General features: G+C 49.8%; 1 protein-coding gene across 1 annotated transcript in view; it reads left to right on the top strand.

The window, feature by feature from the left end:
• The window catches only part of C11H11orf58 (chromosome 11 C11orf58 homolog), a 46,315-nt gene extending 23,538 nt beyond the window's left edge, over positions 1 to 22,777 (top strand). The window contains exons 2-5 of the mRNA XM_063946460.1: positions 18,209 to 18,292; positions 19,251 to 19,311; positions 20,461 to 20,570; positions 21,266 to 22,777. Coding sequence (XP_063802530.1) covers positions 18,209 to 18,292; positions 19,251 to 19,311; positions 20,461 to 20,570; positions 21,266 to 21,985 — 975 coding nt within the window. The 3' untranslated portion in view covers positions 21,986 to 22,777. The remainder of the gene's footprint in view (positions 1 to 18,208; positions 18,293 to 19,250; positions 19,312 to 20,460; positions 20,571 to 21,265) is intronic.
• Positions 22,778 to 23,157: the final 380 nt, after the last annotated feature.

Below are 23,157 nucleotides of genomic sequence, written 5' to 3'. Positions count from 1 at the left end.
CTCGGAGTCCGTAGTGGATGCTGGGCGCCCATCCCAAGTGCGGATTATCTGCAATACTTGTACATAGTTATTGTTAACTAATTCGGGTTATTGTTTAGGAAGCCATCTTTCAGAGGCTCCTCTGTTATCATACTGTTAACTGGGTTTAGATCACAAGTTGTACGGTGTGATTGGTGTGGCTGGTATGAGTCTTACCCGGGATTCAAAATCCTCCCTTATTGTGTACGCTCGTCCGGGCACAGTACCTAACTGGAGTCTGGAGGAGGGTCATAGGGGGAGGAGCCAGTACACACCACCTGACCTGTAAAAGCTTTACTTTTGTGCCCTGTCTCCTGCGGAGCCGCTATTCCCCATGGTCCTTTCAGGAACCCCAGCATCCACTACGGACTCCGAGAAATAGAATTATCGGTAAGTAAATTCTTATTTTTTACTGCACAATACACTGTTTATGGTTTAGATACAAAGGTTTAATATAGTGAGCGTCAGCGCCGCTGGTGATCTCCTCGCGGTCCCGAGAGTCCGCTACGCTATAGCGAATCATTACGTTAGTCAACAGCCAATAACGTGCCTGCCTGTGATCTCTTGGCCGTGAGTGAACGTGACGCTTGAGCGTCTCGATCACGGCAAAGCGATTGTTACGCAACTAGCGTACCCTTACGGTACTTCATACGTAGATAGCGTACAGTGTTCTTAGACCTCATAAAGGGTATTATATACGATAAATATTTAGCTTTATCAACTCCTAGAGTGAACACTACATATCACAGATGACCCCTCTGTCCCTGACACGAGGGTGCACATGTATAAGGAAAAGAAACCTGAGGTAACCTTTACCCCATCTCATGAGCTGAATGCGTTATTTGAAAAAGCTTGGGAGACTCCAGACAAAAAACTGCAGATTCCCAAGAGGATTCTTATGGCGTATCCTTTCCCTGCACAGGACAGGGTACGGTGGGAATACTCGCCCAGGGTGGACAAGGCTTTAACGCGTCCGTCCAAGAAGGTGGCGCTACCGTCTCCAGACATGGCAGCCTTCAAGGATCCTGCTGATCACAGACAGGAAACTACCTTAAAATCTATTTATACACATACTGGAGCTTTACTCAGACCAGCGATAGCATCGGCATGGGTATGTAGCGCAGTTGCAGCTTGGACAGATACCTTATCAGCTGACATTGATACCCTAGATAAGGATACCATTTTATTGACCTTAGGTCACATTAAAGACGCAGTCTTATATATGAGAGACGCTCAAAGAGACGTTGGGCTGCTAGGTTCAAGAGCCAACGCCATGGCGATTTCTGCGAGGCGAGCCCTGTGGACCCGCCAATGGACGGGTGATGCCGACTCAAAGAAGCATATGGAGGTTTTACCTTACAAGGGTGAGGTTTTATTTGGGGAAGGTCTCTGGACCTGGTTTCCACAGCTACCGCGGGTAAATCTACCTTTTTGCCTTATGTTCCCCCACAGCAAAAGAAAACACCACAGTATCAGATGCAGTCCTTTCGGTCGCATAAGTCCAGAAGAGGTCGGGGCTCATCCTTCCTCGCCTGCTACGGCTAGTTCCCAGGAGCAGAAGTCCTGCCTGGCTTCTACTAAATCCACCGCATGACGCTGGGGCTTCACTGAGGGAGTCCGCACCAGTGGGGGCACGTCTTCGACTCTTCAGCCAGGTCTGGGTTCTGTCAGACGTGGATCCTTGGGCGATGGATATTGTATCCGAAGGCTACAAGCTGGAATTAGAAGAGGTGCCCCCTCGCCGATTTTTCAAGTCTGCCTTACCAACTTCTTCCCCAGAGAAGGAAGTAGTGTTAGCTGCAATTCAAAAGTTGTGTCAACAGCAAGTGATTGTCAAGGTTCCCCTGGCCCAACAGGGAAAAGAGTATTATTCAACCCTGTTTGTGGTCCCGAAGCTGGATGGTTCGGTCAGAACCATTTTAAATCTAAAATCCCTAAACCTGTACTTAAAAAAGTTCAAATTCAAGATGGAATCGCTCCGGGCTGTGATATCCAGTCTGGAAGGGGGGGATTTTATGGTGTCACTAGACATAAAGGATGCCTACCTTCATGTCCCCATATATCCCCCTCATCAGGAGTACCTGAGATTCGCTGTACAGGACTGTCATTACCAGTTTCAGACGTTGCCGTTTGGGCTTTCCACGGCCCCGAGGATTTTCACCAAGGTGATAGCGGAGATGATGGTGCTCCTGCGCAGGCAGGGAGTCACAATTATCCCATACTTGGATGATCTCCTGATAACAGCGAGATCGAGAGATCAAATACTGAAGAGCATGTCGCTCTCCCTGAGAGTGCTACAACAGCACAGTTGAATTCTCAATCTGCCAAAGTCACAATTGATTCCAACGACTCGACTATCATTCCTCGGAATGATTCTGGACAAGGAACAGAAGAGTGTTTTTCTCCCGATGCAAAAAGCCCAGGACCTCCAGAACATGGTCAGAGACCTGCTAAAACCAAAATGTGTCTGTTCATCAATGCACTCGAGTTCTGGGGAAAATGGTAGCAGCCTACGAGGCCATCCCCTTCGGCAGGTTTCATGCACGGACGTTTCAGTGGGATCTTCTGGACAAGTGGTCCGGGTCCCATCTACAAGTACATCAGAAGATAAGCCTGTCCCCCAGGGCCAGGGTATCTCTCCTGTGGTGGCTGCAAAGTGCTCACCTTCTAGAGGGTCACAGGTTTGGCATTCAAGACTGGGTTCTGGTGACCACGGACACGAGCCTCCGAGGATGGGGAGCAGTCACACAAGGAAGAAATTTTCAGGGGCTATGGTCAAGCCAGGAGGCTTGTCTACACATCAACGTACTGGAATTGAGGGCCATATACAACGGCCTACGACAAGCGGAGATTCTTCTTCGCGACCTACCGGTTCTGATTCAATCAGACAACGTCACAGCCGTGGCTCATGTAAACCGTCAAGGCGGGCAGAGTGGCAATGGCGGAAGCCACCAGGATTCTTCGCTGGGCAGAAAATCACGTGAGCGCTCTGTCAGCAGTCTTCATTCCGGGAGTGGACAACTGGGAAGCAGACTTCCTCAGCAGACACAATCTCCATCCAGGAGAGTGGGGACTTCATCAAGAAGTTTTTGCAGAGATAACAAGTCATTGGGGACTTCCTCAAATAGACATGATGGCGTCACGCCTCAACAAGAAGCTTCGGAGGTATTGTGCCAGGTCAAGGGACCCTCAGGCAGTAGCGGTAGACGCCCTGGTGACACCATGGGTGTTTCAGTTGGTCTATGTGTTCCCTCCTCTTCCTCTCATCTCAAAAATATTGAAAATCTTTTTCTCCTAGTCCGTAGAGGATGCTGGGCACCCGTCCCAGTGCGGACTAAATCTGCAAAGCTCGTATATAGTTGTTGCTTACATAAGGGTTATGTTACAGTTGAGATCAGTCTTTGACTGATACTGTTTTGTTCATACTGTTAACTGGTTGCGTGTATTCCAGGTTATATGGTGTGGATGGTGTGGGCTGGTATGAATCTTGCCCTTAGATTAACAAAATCCTTTCCTCGTATTGTCCATCTCCTCTGGGCACAGTTTCTCTAACTGAGGTCTGGAGGAGGGGCATAGAGGGAGGGGCCAGTGCACACCCATTCTAAAGTTCTTTATAGTGCCCATGTCTCCTGCGGAGCCCGTCTATACCCCATGGTCGTTACGGAGTCCCCAGCATCCTCTACGGACTAGGAGAAAAAGATTTACCGGTAGGTTTAAAATCTTATTTTTACTGCCTCATCCTGCACTGACCCTAGCCCTAATACTCCGGTTACGGCCTCATTCTGCACTGATCCTAGCCCTAATACTCCGGTTACGGCTTCATCCTACACTGACCCTAGCCCTAATACTCCTGTTACTGCCTCATCCTAGCCCTTCTACTCCTGTTGCTGCCTCATTCTGCACTGATCCTAGCCCTAATACTCCTTTTACTGCCTCATTCTGCACTGATCCTAGCCCTAATACTCCTTTTACTGCCTCATTCTGCACTGATCCTAGCCCTAATACTCCTTTTACTGCCTCATTCTGCACTGACCCTAGCCCTAATACTCCTTTTACTGCCTCATTCTGCACTGACCCTAGCCCTAATACTCCTTTTACTGCCTCATCCTGCACTGACCCTAGCCCTAATACTCCTTTTACTGCTTCATTCTGCACTGACCCTAGCCCTAATACTCCTTTTACTGCCTCATTCTGCACTGACCCTAGCCCTAATACTCCTGTTACTGCCTCATCCTACACTGACCCTAGCCCTAATACTCCGGTTACTGCTTCATCCTACACTGACCCTAGCCCTAATACTCCTGTTACTGCCTCATTCTGCACTGACCCTAGCCCTAATACTCCTTTTACTGCCTCATCCTGCACTGACCATAGTACTATTGCTCCAGTTACTGCCTCATCCTGAACTGACCCTAGCCCTAATACTCCGGTTACTGCTTCATCCTACACTGACCCTGGCCCTAATACTCCGGTTACTGCTTCATCCTACACTGACCCTAGCCCTAATACTTCTGTTACTGCCTCATCCTGCACTGACCATATCACTAATACTCCAGCTACTGCCGCATCCTACACTGACCATATCACTAATACTCCTGTTACTGCCTCATCCTGCACTGACCCTAGCACTATTACTCCTTTTACTGCCTCATCCTGCACTAACCCTAGCCCTAATACTCATTTCTCTGACGTCCTAGTGGATGCTGGGAACTCCGAAAGGACCATGGGGAATAGCGGCTCCGCAGGAGACTGGGCACAACTAAAGAAAGCTTTAGGTCACCTGGTGTGCACTGGCACCTCCCACTATGACCCTCCTCCAAGCCTCAGATTTTTGTGCCCGGCCGAGCTGGATGCACACTAGGGGCTCTCCTGAGCTTCTAGAAAGAAAGTATATGTTAGGTTTTTTATTTTACAGTGAGACCTGCTGGCAACAGGCTCACTGCACCGAGGGACTAAGGGGAGAAGAAGCGAACCTACCAGAGAGACTAAGGGGAGAAGAAGCGAACCTACCTGCTTGCAGCTAGCTTGGGCTTCTTAGGCTACTGGACACCATTAGCTCCAGAGGGATCGACCGCATGGAACTGGCCTTGGTGTTCGGTCCCGGAGCCGCGCCGCCGTCCCCCTTACAGAGCCAGAAGCAAGAAGAGGTCCGGAAAATCGGCGGCAGAAGACTTCTGTCTTCACCAAGGTAGCGCACAGCACTGCAGCTGTGCGCCATTGCTCCTCATACACACTTCACACTCCGGTCACTGAGGGTGCAGGGCGCTAGGGGGGGGCGCCCTGAGCAGCAATAAAAACACCTTGGCTGGCAAATATATCACAATATATAGCCCCAGAGGCTATATATGTGATAATTACCCCTGCCAGAATCCATAAAAAAGCGGGAGAAAAGTCAGCGAAAAAGGGGCGGAGCTATCTCCTTCAGCACACTGGCGCCATTTCTCCCTCACAGCTCCGCTGGAAGGAAGCTCCCTGACTCTCCCCTGCAGTCTGCACTACAGAAAAGGGTAAAAAAGAGAGGGGGGGGGGGGGGCACTAAATTTAGGCGCAGTATATATAACAGCAGCTATAGGGGACATAATTCAGTTAGTCCCTGCATTATATAGCGCTCTGGTGTGTGCTGGCATACTCTCATTCTGTCTCCCCAAAGGGCTTTTGTGGGGTCCTGTCCTCTGTTAGAGCATTCCCTGTGTGTGTGTGCGGTGTGTCGGTACGGCTGTGTCGACATGTTTGATGAGGATATTTACGTGGAGGCGGAGCAGATGCCTATAGAAGTGATGTCACCCCATGCGGGGCAGACACCTGAGTGGATGGACTTATGGAAGGAATTACGTTTAAGTGTCGACTCCTTACACAAAAAATTTGACGACATGCCAAATGCGGGACAGCCGGCTTCTCAGCTCGTGCCTGCCCAGGCGTCTCAAAGGCCATCAGGGGCTCTAAAACGCCCGCTACCTCAGATGGCAGACGCAGATGTCGACACGGATACTGACACCAGTGTCGACGACGATGAGTCTAGTCTAATGTCCACTAAGGCCATTCGTTGCATGATTGAGGCAATGAAAGAGGTGTTACACATTTCTGATATAAACCCAGGTATCACTAAAAAGGGTATTATGTTTGGGGAGAAAAAACTACCCGTAGTTTCTCTGACGTCCTAGTGGATGCTGGGGACTCCGTAAGGACCATGGGGAATAGACGGCTCCGCAGGAGACTGGGCACATCTAAAGAAAGCTTTAGGACTATCTGGTGTGCACTGGCTCCTCCCCCTATGACCCTCCTCCAAGCCTCAGTTAGATTTCTGTGCCCGGCCGAGCTGGATGCACACTAGGAGCTCTCCTGAGCTCCTAGAAGAAAGTATAGTTTAGGTTTTTTATTTTCAGTGAGACCTGCTGGCAACAGGCTCACTGCAACGAGGGACTAAGGGGAGAAGAAGCGAACCTACCTAAGTGGTGGTAGCTTGGGCTTCTTAGGCTACTGGACACCATTAGCTCCAGAGGGATCGAACACAGGACCCGACCTCGTCGTCCGTTCCCGGAGCCGCGCCGCCGCCCCCCTTACAGAGCCAGAAACAAGAAGGTGGTCCGGAAAATCGGCGGCTGAAGACTTCTGTCTTCTCCAAGGTAGCGCACAGCACTGCAGCTGTGCGCCATTGCTCCTCATGCACACCACACACTGCGGTCACTGATGGGTGCAGAACGCTGGGGGGGGGGGCGCCCTGAGCAGCAATATTAACACCTTGGCTGGCAAAACTAACACCATATATAGCCCCAGAGGCTATATAGGTGTATATTAACCCCTGCCAGAAACGATAAAATAGCGGGAGAAAGCCCGCCGAAAAAGGGGCGGAGCCAACTCCCTCAGCACACTGGCGCCATTTTTCCCTCACAGCTCCGCTGGAAGGAAGCTCCCTGGCTCTCCCCTGCAGTCCTGCACTACAGAAAGGGTAAAAAAGAGAGGGGGGGCACAAATTAGGCGCAATATATATATATATATATATATATATTATAGGCAGCTATAAGGGAAAACACTCTGTATAGGTGATATCCCTGTGTTATATAGCGCCCTGGTGTGTGCTAGCATACTCTCCCTCTGTCTCCCCAAAGGGCTTTGTGGGGTCCTGTCCTCTGTAAGAGCATTCCCTGTATGTCGGTACTGCTGTGTCGACATGTATGATGAGGATATTGATGTGGAGGCGGAGCAAATGCCTGTGAATGTGATGTCACCCCCTGCGGGGTCGACACCAGTGTGGATGGACTTATGGAAGGAATTACGTGACAGTGTCAGCTCCTTACATAAAAGGTTTGACGACATAGGACAGCCGGCTACTCAGCTTGTGCCTGTCCAAGCGTCTCAAATGTCATCAGGGGCTATAAAACGCCCGCTACCTCAGATGACAGATACAGATGTCGACACAGATACCGACTCCAGTGTCGACGATGATGAGACGAGTGTACCCTCCAATAGATCCACCCGTTATATGATTGAGGCAATGAAAAATGTATTACACATTTCTGATGATACCCCAGGTACCACAAAAAAGGGTATTATGTTTGGTGAGAAAAAACTACCAGTAGTTTTTCCTGCATCTGATGAATTAAATGAGGTGTGTGAGGAAGCGTGGACTTCCCCAGATAAGAAATTGATCATTTCTAAACGGTTAATGGCTGCGTACCCTTTCCCGCCAGAGGATAGGTCACGCTGGGAAACACCCCCTAGGGTAGATAAAGCGCTGACACGCTTATCAAAGAAGGTGGCACTACCGTCTCCGGATATGGCCGCCCTAAAAGAACCTGCTGATAGAAAGTAGGAAAGTACCCTAAAAGCTATATACACACACACACTGGCATGTGTATTGAGACTCGCTATTACATCAGCTTGGATGTGCAGTGCTGCAGCTGCGTGGTCAGACTCCCTGTCGGAAAACATTGATACCATGGATAGGGACAATATTTTGCTAACGATTGACCATATAAAAGACGCGGTCTTATACATGCGTGATGCACAGAGGGATATTTGCCGGCTGGCATCAAAAATAAGCGCTATGTCCATTGCCGCCAGACGGGGGTTATGGACTAGGCAATGGTCAGGTGATGCCGACTCCAAGCGGCACATGGAAGTTTTACCCTATAAAGGGGTGGAACTTTTTGGGGAAGGTCTTTCAGACCTCGTTTCCACAGCTACTGCTGGGAAATCGACCTTTTTGCCACAGGCTACCCCACAGCAAAAGAAAGCACCGTATTATCAGGTACAGTCCTTTCGGCCCCAGAAAAATAAGCGGGCTAGAGGCTCATCCTTTCTACCGAGGGGCAGAGGAAGGGGGAAAAAGCTGCAGCACACAGCTAGTTCCCAGGAGCAGAAGTCCTCCCCTGCGTCCGGTAAGTCCACAGCATGACGCTGGGGCTGCTCAGGCGGGATCGGGAACGGTGGGGGCACGTCTCAGGTTTTTCAGCACACAGTGGGCTCTCTCACAAGTGGATCCCTGGGTCCTTCAAGTAGTATCTCAGGGGTACAGGCTGGAATTCAAGACGTCTCCCCCCCCCCCCCCCCCCCCCCCCCCCGCCGTTTCCTAAAATCTGCCTTGCTGGCAACTCCCTCTGCCAGGGAGGCAGTGTTGGTGGCTATTCAAAAACTGTATTCACAGAAGGTGATTGTCAAGGTACCCCTCCTTCAGCAAGAAAAGGGTTACTACTCCACAACGTTTGTGGTACCGAAACCGGACGGTTCGGTGAGACCCATCTTAAATTTAAAAGCCTTGAACACTTATATCAAAAGGTTCAAGTTCAAGATGGAATCGCTCAGGGCGGTTATTGCGAGCCAGGAGTACCTCAGATTTGTGGTACAGGACTGTCACTATCAGTTCCAGACGCTGCCGTTTGGGTTATCCACGGCACCGAGGGTCTTTACCAAGGTAATGGCCGAAATGATGATACTCCTTCGCAAGAAGGGAGTTTTAATTATCCCGTACTTGGACGATCTCCTGATAAAGGCGAGGTCCAAAGAACAGTTGATAGTGGGGGTGGCACTTTCTCAGGAAGTGCTACAACAGCACGGCTGGATTCTCAATATTCCAAAGTCAGAGCTGGTCCCGACGACACGTCTTCTGTTCCTGGGAATGATTCTGGACACAGACCAGAAAAGAGTGTTTCTTCCACTGGAAAAAGCAGAGGAATTGTCATCTCTGGTCAGAGACATCCTAAAACCAGGAAAAGTGTCGGTACATCAATGCAATTCTATTCGGAAGGTTCCACGCAAGGACGTTCCAGTGGGACCTGTTGGACAAATGGTCCGGGTCCCATCTTCAGATGCAACAGCGGATAACCCTATCGGCCAGAACCAGGGTGTCGCTGCTGTGGTGGCTGCAGAGGGCTCATCTACTAGAGGGCTGCAGATTCGGAATACAGGACTGGGTCCTGGTGACCACGGATGCCAGCCTTCGGGGCTGGGGGGCAGTCACAAAGGGAAGAAATTTCCAAGGACTGTGGTCAAATCAGGAGATTTCTCTTCACATAAATATCCTGGAGCTAAGGGCCATTTACAATGCCCTAAGCCAGGCAAGACCCCTGCTTCAGAACCGGCCGGTACTGATCCAGTCAGACAACATCACGGCGGTCGCCCATGTAAACAGACAGGGCGGCACGAGAAGCAGGATGGCGATGGCAGAAGCCACAAGGATTCTCAGATGGGCAGAGAATCATGTGTTAGCACTGACGGCAGTGTTCATTCCGGGAGTGGACAACTGGGAGGCGGACTTCCTCAGCAGGCATGACCTCCACCCGGGAGAATGGGGACTTCATCCAGAAGTCTTCCAAATGCTGGTCAACCGTTGGGAAAAACCACAGGTAGACATGATGGCGTCCCGCCTCAACAAGAAGTTGAAAAGATATTGCGCCCGGTCAAGAGACCCTCAGGCGATAGCGGTGGACGCTCTAGTGACACCATGGGTGTACCAGTCGGTTTATGTGTTTCCTCCTCTACCTCTCATACCCAAGGTACTGAGAATAATAAGAAGGCGAGGAGTGAAAACCATACTCGTGGTTCCGGATTGGCCAAGAAGAGCTTGGTACCCGGAACTTCAAGAGATGCTTACAGAGGACCCTTGGCCTCTGCCGCTCAGACAAGACCTGCTGCAGCAGGGACCCTGTCTGTTCCAAGACTTACCGCGGCTGCGTTTGACGGCATGGCGGTTGAACACCGGATCCTGAAGGAAAAGGGTATTCCGGAGGAAGTCATCCCTACCCTGATCAAAGCCAGGAAGGATGTCACCGCAAGACATTATCACCGCATTTGGCGAAAATATGTTGCTTGGTGTGAGGCCATGAAGGCCCCGACGGAGGAATTTCAACTGGGTCGATTCCCGCACTTCCTGCAAGCAGGGGTGACGTTGGGCCTCAAATTGGGGTCCATAAAGGTCCAGATTTCGGCTCTGTCGATTTTCTTCCAGAAAGAACTGGCTTCACTACCTGAAGTTCAGACTTTTGTCAAAGGAGTACTGCATATTCAGCCTCCTTTTGTGCCCCCAGTGGCACCTTGGGATTTCAATGTAATTTTGGCGTTCCTGAAATCACATTGGTTCAAACCACTTAAGACTGTGGATTTAAAATATCTCACGTGGAAAGTGGTCATGCTGTTGGCCCTGGCGTCGGCCAGGCGGGTTTCAGAATTGGCGGCTTTGTCTTATAAAAGCCCTTATCTGATTTTCCATATGGATAGGGCAGAATTGAGGACTCGTCCTCAGTTTCTCCCAAAGGTGGTCTCGGCTTTTCACTTGAACCAACCTATTGTGGTGCCTGCGGCTACTAGGGACTTGGAGGATTCCAAGTTGCTGGACGTAGTCAGGGCCCTGAAAATTTATGTTTCCAGGACGGCTGGAGTCAGAAAGACTGACTCGCTGTTTATCCTGTATGCACCCACCAAGCTGGGTGCTCCTGCTTCTAAGCAGTCTCTTGCGCGCTGGATTTGTAGCACTATTCAGCTGGCGCATTCTGCGGTAGGCTTACCGCAGCCTAAATCTGTAAAAGCCCATTCCACACGGAAGGTGGGCTCATCTTGGGCGGCTGCCCGAGGGGTCTCGGCTTTACAACTTTGCCGAGCAGCTACTTGGTGAGGGGCAAACACGTTTGCAAAATTCTACAAATTTGATACCCTGGCTGAGGAGGACCTGGAATTCTATCATTCGGTGCTGCAGAGTCATCCGCACTCTCCCGCCCGTTTGGGAGCTTTGGTATAATCCCCATGGTCCTTACGGAGTCCCCAGCATCCACTAGGACGTCAGAGAAAATAAGAATGTACTCACCGGTAATTCTATTTCTCGTAGTCCGTAGTGGATGCTGGGCGCCCATCCCAAGTGCGGATTGTCTGCAATACCTGTACATAGTTATTGTTACAAAAATCGGGTTTTGTTGTGAGCCATCTCTTCAGAGGCTCCATTTGTTATCATACTGTTAACCGGGGTTCCTATCACGTGTTATATGGTGTGATTGGTGTGGCTGGTATGAGTCTTACCCGGGATTCAAAAATCCTTCCTTATTGTGTCAGCTCTTCCGGGCACAGTTCCTAACTGAGGCTTGGAGGAGGGTCATAGGGGGAGGAGCCAGTGCACACCAGATAGTCCTAAATCTTTCTTTAGATGTACCCAGTCTCCTGCGGAGCCGTCTATTCCCCATGGTCCTTACGGAGTCCCCAGCATCCACTACGGACTACGAGAAATAGAATTACCGGTGAGTAAATTCTTATTTTTTCCCCCATCGGAAGAATTAAATGAAGTGTGTGAAGAAGCGTGGGCTTTCCCCGATAAAAGATTGGTAATCTCTAAGAAGTTACTAATGGCATTCCCTTTCCCGCCAGAGGATAGGGCACGTTGGGAAACACCTCCTAGGGTGGATAAAGCGCTCACACGTTTGTCTAAAAAGGTGGCACTACAGTCTCCGGATACGGCCGCCCTTAAGGAACCTGCTGATAGAAAGCAGGAGGCGATCCTGAAGTCTGTATATACACACTCAGGCATTATACTTAGACCAGCTATTGCCTCAGCATGGATGTGCAGTGCTGCAGCTGTGTGGTCAGATTCCCTGTCGGAAAATATTGACACCCTAGACAGGGACACTATTCTGCTAACCATAGAGCATATAAAAGACTCAGTCTTAGACATGAGAGATGCACAGAGGGAGATCTGCCGGCTGGCATCTAAAATAAGTGCGTTGTCCATTTCTGCTAGGAGAGGCTTATGGACTCGGCAGTGGACAGGGGATGCAGATTCGAAAAGGCACATGGAAGTTTTGCCTTATAAGGGGGAGGAATTATTTGGGGATGGTCTCTCGGACCTAGTTTCCACAGCAATTGCTGGGAAGTCAGCATTTTTACCCCATGTTCCCTCACAGCCTAAGAAGGCGCCGTTTTATCAGGTACAGTCCTTTCGGACCCAGAAAACAGGCGTGGAAAAGGCGGGTCCTTTCTGTCCAGAGGCAGAGGTAGGGGAAAAAGGCTGCAACAAACAGCAGGTTCCCAGGAGCAAAAGTCCTCCCCCGCTTCTTCCAAGTCCGCCGCATGACGGTGGGACTCCACAGGCGGAGCCAGGTACGGTGGGGGGCCGCCTCAAAAATTTCAGCGATCAGTGGGCTCGCTCACAGGGTGGATCCCTGGATCCTTCAAATAGTATCTCAAGGGTACAAACTGGAATTCGAGGCGTCTCCACCCCACCGGTTCCTAAAATCTGCCTTGCCGATTACTCCCTCAGTCAGGGAGGCTGTGCTAGCGGCAATTCACAAGCTGTATTCCCAGCAGGTGATAATCAAGGTGCCCCTACATCAACAAGGACGGGGTTACTATTCCACACTGTTTGTGGTACCGAAACTGGACGGTTCGGTGAGACACAATTTAAATTTGAAATCCTTGAACACATACATAAAAAAATTCAAGTTCAAGATGGAATCGCTCAGGGCGGTTATTGCAAGCCTGGACGAGGAGGATTACATGGTATCCCTGGACATCAAGGATGCTTACCTGCATTTACCATCATTTACCTGCATTTACCATCCTCACCAGGAGTACCTCAGATTTGTGGTACAGGATTGCCATTACCAATTCCAGACGCTGCCCGTTTGGACTGTCCACGGCACCGAGGGTGTTTACCAAGGTAATGGCGGAAATGATGATACTCCTTCGAAAAAAGGGAGTTTTAATTATCCCGTACTTGGACGATCTCCTAATAAAGGCGAGGTCCAAGGAGCAGTTGTTGGTAGGAGTAGCTCTAGCTCAGGAGGTGCTACACCAGCACGGTTGGATTCTGAATATTCCAAAATCACAGCTGGTTCCGACGACACGTCTACTGTTCCTGGGTATGATTCTGGACACAGTCCAGAAAAAAGTGTTTCTCCCGGAGGAGAAAGCCAAGGAGCTGTCATCTCTAGTCAGAGACCTCCTGAAACCAAAACAGGTGTTGGTGCATCACTGCACGCGAGTCCTGGGAAAGATGATGGCTTCTTACGAAGCAATTCCTTTCGGCAGGTTCCATGCCAGAATCTTTCAGTGGGACCTGTTGGACCAATGGTCCGGATCGCATCTTCAGATGCATCGCCTAATAACCCCGTCTCCAAGAACCAGGGTGTCTCTGCTGTGGTGGCTGCAGAGTGCTCATCTTCTAGAGGGCCGCAGATTTGGCATACAGGACTGGGTCCTGGTGACCACGGATGCCAGCCTTCGAGGCTGGGGGGCAGTCACACGGGGAAGAAACTTCCAAGGACTATGGTCGAGTCAGGAGACTTCCCTACACATAAATATTCTGGAACTAAGGGCCATTTACAATGCCCTAAGTCAGGCAAAACCCCTGCTTCTACACCAGCCGGTACTGATCCAGTCAGATAACATCACGGCAGTCGCCCATGTAAATCGACAGGGCGGCACAAGAAGCAGGATGGCAATGGCAGAAGCCACAAGTATTCTCCGATGGGCGGAAAATCACGTACTAGCACTGTCAGCAGTGTTCATTCCGGGAGTGGACAACTGGGAAGCAGACTTTCTCAGCAGGCACGACCTCCACCCGGGAGAGTGGGGACTTCATCCAGAAGTCTTCACACTGATTGTAAATCGGTGGGAACGGACACAGGTGGACATGATGGCGTCCCGCCTAAACAAAAAACTAGAGAGATATTGCGCCAGGTCAAGGGACCCTCAGGCGATAGCTGTGGGCGCTCTAGTGACACCGTGGGTGTACCAGTCAGTTTATGTGTTCCCTCCTCTGCCTCTCATACCAAAGGTACTGAGAATAATAAGAAAACGAGGAGTAAGAACGATACTTGTGGTTCCGGATTGGCCAAGACGAGCGTGGTACCCGGAACTTCAAGAGATGATCTCAGAGGACCCATGGCCTCTGCCGCTCAGACAGGACCTGCTGCAGCAGGGGCCCTGTCTTTTCCAAGACTTACCGCGGCTGCGTTTGACGGCATGGCGGTTGAACGCCGGATCCTAAAGGAAAAGGGCATTCCGGAGGAAGTCATTCCTATGCTGATTAAAGCCAGGAAAGATGTAACTGCAAAACATTATCACCGCATATGGCGGAAATATGTTGCTTGGTGTGAGGCCAGAAAGGCCCCAACAGAGGAATTTCAACTAGGTCGATTTCTGCATTTCCTACAAGCAGGAGTGACTATGGGCCTGAAGTTAGGCTCCCTTAAGGTACAGATCTCGGCTCTGTCGATTTTCTTCCAGAAAGAACTAGTTTCACTACCTGAAGTTCAGACATTTGTAAAAGGAGTGCTGCATATTCAGCCCCTTTTGTGCCTCCAGTGGCACCTTGGGATCTCAACGTGGTGTTGAGTTTCCTAAAATCACATTGGTTTGAGCCACTAAAAACCGTGGATCTAAAATATCTCACGTGGAAAGTGGTCATGTTATTGGCCTTGGCTTCGGCCAGGCGTGTATCAGAATTGGCGGCTTTGTCATGTAAAAGCCCTTATCTGATTTTCCGTATGGATAGGACAGAATTGAGGACTTGTCCCCAGTTTCTCCCTAAGGTGGTATCAGCCTTTCACTTGAACCAACCTATTGTAGTGCCTGCGGCTACTAGGGACTTGGAGGATTCCAAGTTACTGGACGTAGTCAGGGCCTTGAAAATTTATATTTCCAGGACGGCTGGAGTCAGGAAAACTGACTCGCTGTTTATCCTGTATGCACCCAACAAGCTGGGTGCTCCTGCTTCAAAGCAGACTATTGCTCGCTGGATCTGTAGCACAATTCAGCTGGCGTATTCTGCGGCTGGACTGCCGCATCCTAAATCAGTAAAAGCCCACTCCACGAGGAAAGTGGGCTCATCTTGGGCGGCTGCCCGAGGGGTCTCGGCTTTACAACTTTGCCGAGCTGCTACTTGGTCAGGGGCAAACACGTTTGCTAAATTCTACAAATTTGATACCCTGGCTGAGGAGGACCTTGAGTTCTCTCATTCGGTGCTGCAGAGTCATCCGCACTCTCCCGCCCGTTTGGGAGCTTTGGTATAATCCCCATAGTCCTTACGGAGTTCCCAGCATCCACTAGGAAGTCAGAGAAAATAAGATTTTACTCACCGGTAAATCTATTTCTCGTAGTCCGTAGTGGATGCTGGGCGCCCATCCCAAGTGCGGATTGTCTGCAATACTTGTACATAGTTATTGTTAACTAAAGGGTTATTGTTGAGCCATCTGTTGAGAGGCTCAGTTGTATTTCATACTGTTAACTGGGTATAGTATCACGAGTTATATGGTGTGATTGGTGTGGCTGGTAGGAGCCTTACCCGGGATTCAAAATCCTTCCTTATTATGTCAGCTCTTCCGGGCACCGTATCCTAACTGAGGCTTGGAGGAGGGTCATAGTGGGAGGAGCCAGTGCACACCAGGTGACCTAAAGCTTTCTTTAGTTGTGCCCAGTCTCCTGCGGAGCCGCTATTCCCCATGGTCCTTTCGGAGTTCCCAGCATCCACTACGGACTACGAGAAATAGATTTACCGGTGAGTAAAATCTTATTTTTACTGCCTTATTCTGCACTGGCCCTAGCACTATTACTCCTGTTTCTGCCTCACCCTGCACTGACCCTAGCCCTAATACTCCCTTTACTGCCTCATCCTGCACTGACCATTGTACTATTACTCCAGTTACTGCCTCATCCTGCACTGGCCTTAGCCCTAATACTCCAGTTACTGCCTCATCCTAGCATTAATACTCCTGTTATTGCCTAATCCTGCACTGGCCCTAGCACTATTACTCCTGATCCTGCACTGACCCTAGCCCTAATACTCCCTTTACTGCATCATCCTGCACTGACCATAGTACTATTACTCCAGTTACTGCCTCATCCGGCACTGGCCTTAGCCCTAATACTCCAGTTACTGCCTCATCCTAGCATTAATACTCCTGTTATTGCCTAATCCTGCACTGGCCCTAGCACTATTACTCCTGATCCTGCACTGACCCTAGCCCTAATACTCCCTTTACTGCATCATCCTGCACTGACCCTAGCCCTAATACTCCGTTACTGCCTCATTCTGCACTGACCCTAGCCCTAATACTCCCGTTACTGCCTCATTCTGCACTGACCCTAGCCCTAATACTCCGTTACTGACCCTAGCCCTATTGCTCCAGTTACTGCTTCATCCTGCACTGACCCTAGCCCTAATACTCCCGTTACTGCCTCATTCTGCACTGACCCTAGCCCTAATACTCCGTTACTGACCCTAGCCCTATTGCTCCAGTTACTGCTTCATCCTGCACTGGCCTTAGCCCTATTACTCTAGTTACTGCCTCATCCTGCACTGATCCTAGCATTAATACTCCTGTTATTGCCTAATCCTGCACTGACCGTAGCACTAATATTCCTATTACTACCTCATCCTGCGCTGACCTTAGTCCTAATACTCCTGTTACTGCCTCATCCTGCACTGACCACATAATACTGCTATTACTGCAGTACGGATGGTGTAATGGTTAGCATTACTGCCTCACAGCACTGAGGTCATGGGTTTGATTCCTACAATTGCCCAAACTGTGCAGAGTTTGTATATTCTCCCCATACCTGCGTGGGTTTCCTCTGGGTACTCCGGTTTTCTCCCACAATCCAAAAATATACAGGTAGGTTAATTGGCTCCCAACAAAATTAACCCTAGCATGTATGTGTCTTTGGGCTGTATTCAATAAGAGTCGGAAACTGCCGTCTTGTCAGAAAGACGGCAGTTTCCGACTGGAATAGGTCGGAAGGGGTTCCGACCTATTCAACAGGGGCACATTTTTTCCGACAAGTCGGGAAACCTGACTTGTCGGAATGCTGTCGGAAAGAAGGTGGATCGGCGAAATACCAGCCGATCCGCCTGCAGCTGTCGGAAGCGGGGCCAAATCCGACAGGTATTGGCCCCCTTTCCGACAAACTCAATCCTACTTGAAAACAAGTCTGATTGAGTTGAGGAGACGGGGAGCGGTGCGGCGGGTTACGGGGATGAGAGTAGTACCTGTAGTGCCTCCCCCACCGCTGCAGACATCACTCCCGCTGCCAGCTCCGGCCGCCGCTGGAAGCTCCCCCTGCCGGCCGCCTTGCGCTGCTCCCTCCTCCCCCCCGCCGGCCGCCTCGCGCTGCTCCACCCGCCGGCCGCCTCGCGCTGCTCCACCCGCCGGCCGCCTCGCGCTGCTCCACCCGCCGGCCGCCTCGCGCTGCTCCACCCGCCGGCCGCCTCGCGCTGCTCCACCCGCCGCTGCTGTCAGCGCGTCCGGCAGCCGCTGACCACAGGACACAGGGAACGACCGAATCCGACAGTTGAATTTGGCCGCTCTTTAAATAGGGGTTGTCTTGTCCATTCCGACAACTGCATGTTGGAATGGACCCGACTTATCGCATATAACCCTGTGTGTACATGTGATAGGGAATATAGAGCGTAAGCTCCACTGGGGCAGGGACTGATGTGAATGGGCAAGGAATGAGAATGAGAGAAGGAAACTATCAACCTCCCTCTTATAAGCTGCCAGAGATATATATATTTTTTATTTAAATGGGATTGACGCTTAAGTACAGTAACTGGAGCGATGACTGCTGTCTGTCTGTTCTTATATGATGCTTTTGCACTCGCTGGGATCCTTACTGCCGTAGTATACACAGAAGAAGTAATACTAGTAATACTTGTTCAGCACACACCATAGATGTCTTCGTACATGCTGGTAATGGGATGTCTCTGTTCCAGGCTGGAGGAAGTAGCTGGGAGCAGGCAGATCTGGGCGATCAGGAGCGGACGCAGAAATTCCTACGGCTTATGGGGGCCAGCAAGGTATCGCAGGAGAGCGGAGAAGGACCTGCAGCAGGATATGTAACCATTACTCATACTGTGTCGCTGATAGAGCATCCAGGGGTAGCCAACACGTGCTCGAGAGCTACTAATGGTTCACATGTTCCAGACCACGAAGCTGGTGCACAGGTGTCGTCATTACTGTCACATTTCCAAACCTGGTGCATTCATCCCTTTCCTTCTATAGATCCACAGGTGGCCTGGAAAACATGAACTGTTGGTAGCTCTCAAGGACCAGGGTTGGCTACCCCCCCATAAACCCGTTTCACACCGCAGTGTCAGGTTGCACCTGGGATTTTGTACGCACTGGTCCTTCCCGGGTGTGACCCAGCCGAGACCCCCTTTCCGACTGGCGACGCTTCTTTTTGCCAGGTTGGTGACGTCATCGCCGGTGCGTCCCGAGGTGGTGTTTGGAGATGAAATGATGTCAAATTGCCAACTCTCCCTATGCAGTGAACGGGGTGCCGGGTCGTATCGACACAGCTTTCCCATTTACACTGCACCGCCGGCTGTAGTGAACCCATGTTCAACCGCGCTCGCTACCTGGGTTGAAATACCGGGTCACTAGAGCCGGTTTATTCCAACCTGGTGCTGTCACACTGGGTTGCTGCACGTTCACTTGCAGTAACCTGGACATTTATGGCAGTGTGAAAGGGGTGTAATGGGGTGTACTCGTCCAGAGATGGTCACCCATGGAATCTAAACCGCTTTCTAAATATTCCTGTACAGTAATTGTCCCGAGAATGTTCTTTTGTGTATAGGTAATTCTCATATGTACGATATACAGGTGATTTCTGTTTGGTACATAAGGACACCAGCCAGCTCCCCGGGTGGTAGTTAGACGACCATGATTTAAAGCTAAATGAATATTTGAATGAAACCCTAATCAATGTTAATTGCCCTCACTTCTTAGTGAAGTTTTTTTTTTTTTTTTTTACAGAAAGAACACACGGGGCGTCTGGTCATCGGAGACCACAAGTCCACGTCCCACATCCGGTCAGGTGAGTGCTCCCGGTAGGAGGTTTCTTCCCTTTGTGGTATTTGTTAGTATTACGTTGTTCTCTGTGAGGGGAGCATTTCTGTGGCGCACCCACCGTTCCTGTTTCTACACAAGGGGGGGGCATTCTGACCCGCTCGCTGCTGTTTATTGCAGCCGAGCGAACAGGTCTCTACTGCGCATGCGCTGGCGCATGCCGGGCGGCTGAAGGCCGTAGCATGGATGTGATCACCTCTGCCCGATTGACAGGCAGAGGCGATTGCTGGGCGTGACGTCACACGCAGCCGCTGTGGGCCGGGGATCGATGAGTAGCTCCCGGCCAGCACGCTAAAGCTGCGCTGGCCGGGAGCTACTCTTTATGTGCAAAGGCATTGTCGCTGTGGTGTGGTGCCTTTGCATTTCTGCGGGAGGGGGGGGGGGGGGGGGGCGGCACTGACATGCGGGGCGGACTAGCCCTGTGCTGGGCGTCCCCCCGCATGTCTCAGTGCCTGATCGTAGCTGTGCTAAATTTAGCACAGCTACGATCAACTCAGAATGACCCCCAAGAAGAACCGCTAGTATCAGGGAAATTCCTCTTGTACTGCTGTCAGTGGGCAGACAACCATTCTGATTAAGTGGTGTCCTGGTGTGGGAGCTATTATACCACACGAGTTCCAGTGGCTGGGGGAATGGGTTTTTGAGAAAGTTCAGTTATATAGGTTAGAGCGGCGGTCATGTGTTATAGTAGTATGAAGAACTTTCCCTGTGAGAGCAGTCTTGGGCAGTAACACAGAGGTAGGGGTAATAGGTGGATCACGGTAGTTTGGGGGCAGTAACAGAGTGAATGGTTTAGTACAGTGGTTCCCAAACTTTGTCCTTAAAGACCCCCCCCCAACATTTCACATTTTCCAGGTCTCCTCACAGAATCACAAATGGAATAATTAGCTCCACCTGTGGATCTTTTAACATGTGTCAGTGAGTAATGAATACACCTGTGCACCTGCTAGGTGACCTGGAAAACATGCACTGCGTGGGGTCCTGAGGACTGAGTTTGTGAACCACTGGTTTAGTACGTAGGTGGATCATAGTAGTCCGGGCCAGTACACAACGGTGGGAGAGGGGGTGTATTAGGTTAGTCTAGGGGACATGTAACTCTGATCTGCATCTCCCATAGGTGCGGAGGATCGGAAGATGAATGATGAGCTGGAGTATCAGTTTCAGCAGAGTATGGACAGTACAATGTCCGGGAGGAACCGGCGCCATTGTGGGCTCGGATTCAGTGAGGTAATAACTAGCATTTCAGTGTTATTGTGTATGCTGCCTCTCTGTACTCGCTGATATGGGACAATGGAAATGATATGGCTATATATGTCCTGGGGGGGGGGGGGGGGGGGCGCGCTGTTCTTTATAATACACAAGTTTTGAATGAGCAGTAAAGTGTTGACCTCAGAGCTCTTAGTTTCTACAGATCCTGATTTCTCTACAGTTTCATTGAAAAGTGCCGTTCCTTACTTCTAGCAGCAACCATTATAACTGTTCCCCTCTTTGGACACACTTGTATATCTTTTACTGGGAGTGCGGACACTTAAGCAAAGGCGATTTCTTCAGGCTACTGAAAGTATTAGATTGAAAGCGGATGTAATCGTATTATTATTCTATCATGAAATGTTGTCGGCTCTTTGGTACAATACTGGACCTCTGTCAAGACCCCACAAAGAAGAGAGTTTGGGCTTTTAAAGCCTGTTTTGCTGGCAGCTGTTCTTTGATATTGATCCTTTTTTATGGTTTCTTGACAAATGCCGAAACATTGACTACCTTTCATTATGGAATAAAAATCTGTTTGTACCTGTAAACACTATTTGTCCCCTCCACGTTAATGATGTGAATGTGTATATTAAAGCGCAACAGAATATGTTGCGCTATATAAGAAACTGTTAATATATTTGAGTTAGTAAACAAGCTGCATCTTTTTGTGCTAGTGCAATAGCGCTGACGACAAGCCGGCAGATCCTCCTGAAAGCTCCCCCAGCGAGGAAAGTTCATCGGACCAGAGCACCAGTGACGGCTCTGACAGTGAGGATTACTCCGACACAGAGAGAACAGTCAGTGACAAAACCAGCAAGAAATACAGCAACCCTGAGAAGAACCGAGACCCAAAGAAGTACAGCAATCCTGAGAGGAACCCTGAACCTGAGAAGAACCGCGAACCCGAGAAGAACCGAGATCCGAAGAAGTACAGCAATCCTGAGAAGAACCGAGACCCAAAGAAGTACAGCAATCCTGAGATGAACCGTGAACCAGAGAAGAACCGCGAACCCGAGAAGAACCGAGACCCAAAGAAGTACAGCAATCCTGAGAGGAACCGAGATCCGAAGAAGTACAGCAATCCTGAGAGGAACCGTGAACCTGAGAAGAACCGCGACCCCGAGAAGAACAGAGATCCGAAGAAGTACAACAATCCTGAGAAGAACCGCGAACCCGAGAAGAACCGAGATCCAAAGAAGTACAGCAATCCCGAGAAGAACCGAGATCCCGAGAAGATCTGCGATCCTGAGAAGAAGCGAGAACCCGAGAAGAACAGCGAACTGAAGAACAGCAATCCTGAGAGGAACCGTGAACCCGAGAAGAACAGTGAACCAGAAAAGAAACCATCTAAGTGCAACTACAAGATGCAGTTTGTCAAATCCACCAGCTCGTAACACAGTCTGTGCTGTGGGAAGTTGCAGCTGATGTATCCCCCCCCAATGCCATGTTTTCAGGATTTCCTTAATCACGGGTGAAGTTGTCTAAACCTAAACGTTCACACTGAGATGAACTTGTTTAGCAGAGGGTAGATAAACTACTGTTTGCCCCGTGGCCCTGTGTATACTGATAGAATATGGGAAGATTTTGGCTCTAGCTGGAGGGAGGGATATCTGCGGCAGAGCTACGTGGAATACATACATCAGGCAGGGAACCAGTTATCCTACTTTCGTTTGGGGGTGGAATAAAGATCCACTGTGTGTCTTCTTTTAAAACTTCAAGCAGTTCTAATGCTGTATAATTATTTTTTTTCTTTGTGGTTAAATGGCCTGGAGAATTGTTGCTTTCTTTATGATAAATTATACTTTTACCTTTGTGTGAGAAACTATCTATTATGTAATAGGTATTTTCCGGGGATCCTGGTTTCTGTGGGGAATATTCAGGCCATACTATGAACCCCCCTGTTTCCTGATCTTAGGAAAAGGGATTTTATTGGGGACAGATAGGTTCTTCATATAATCCTGTGCAGCAGCCACTGCAGTAACCAGATAACAGCTGGTATGAAGGGTTGAGCTTCTCTATCTGACATCACTGTTCAGTCGTGCAGGAAGCGGCACGTGACAGGCTTGCGGTCTCCTCGGCAATGCATGCTTCATACAGATTGGTAGACTTGTACAAGTTTAGCATAAAGGCCAATAAACAGGCAATACTCTTCATAGGATTTTTGCCATAAAAACACTTCCCCCATTGTCTTGAGATTATGTATATTTTGTGACGGGAAAATACCTCCAAGACTGTATTTTATTACTACAACAGAATGACAATTAGACTCCGCAATGTATTATACTTTCATTATTCATGTATGGAACATTTGTGTGTATAATACACAAGCAATGCTGATATAAACTCCTTTAAGTAATATCTGTTTAATCTGTCATTACACAGAGCACAGTAATCTGTATAAAATCAGGAATTTACTATGATTGACATAATATCCTTCTACTGTTCCTTCTAGAATCAAGAATGGGCAGGACGCTGGAGTCCAGGGGTGTGGTCATGTAAAGTAGGGGGCGTGGCCACACCACCGTCATTTTAGTGGGCGGTGCGGCCCACAGACGCTGCTATAGGG

This window comes from Pseudophryne corroboree, chromosome 11 (genome assembly GCF_028390025.1).
Source record: "Pseudophryne corroboree isolate aPseCor3 chromosome 11, aPseCor3.hap2, whole genome shotgun sequence".
Classification (NCBI taxonomy): Eukaryota; Metazoa; Chordata; class Amphibia; order Anura; family Myobatrachidae; genus Pseudophryne; species Pseudophryne corroboree.
This window is presented reverse-complemented; position numbering and strand designations above follow the sequence as displayed.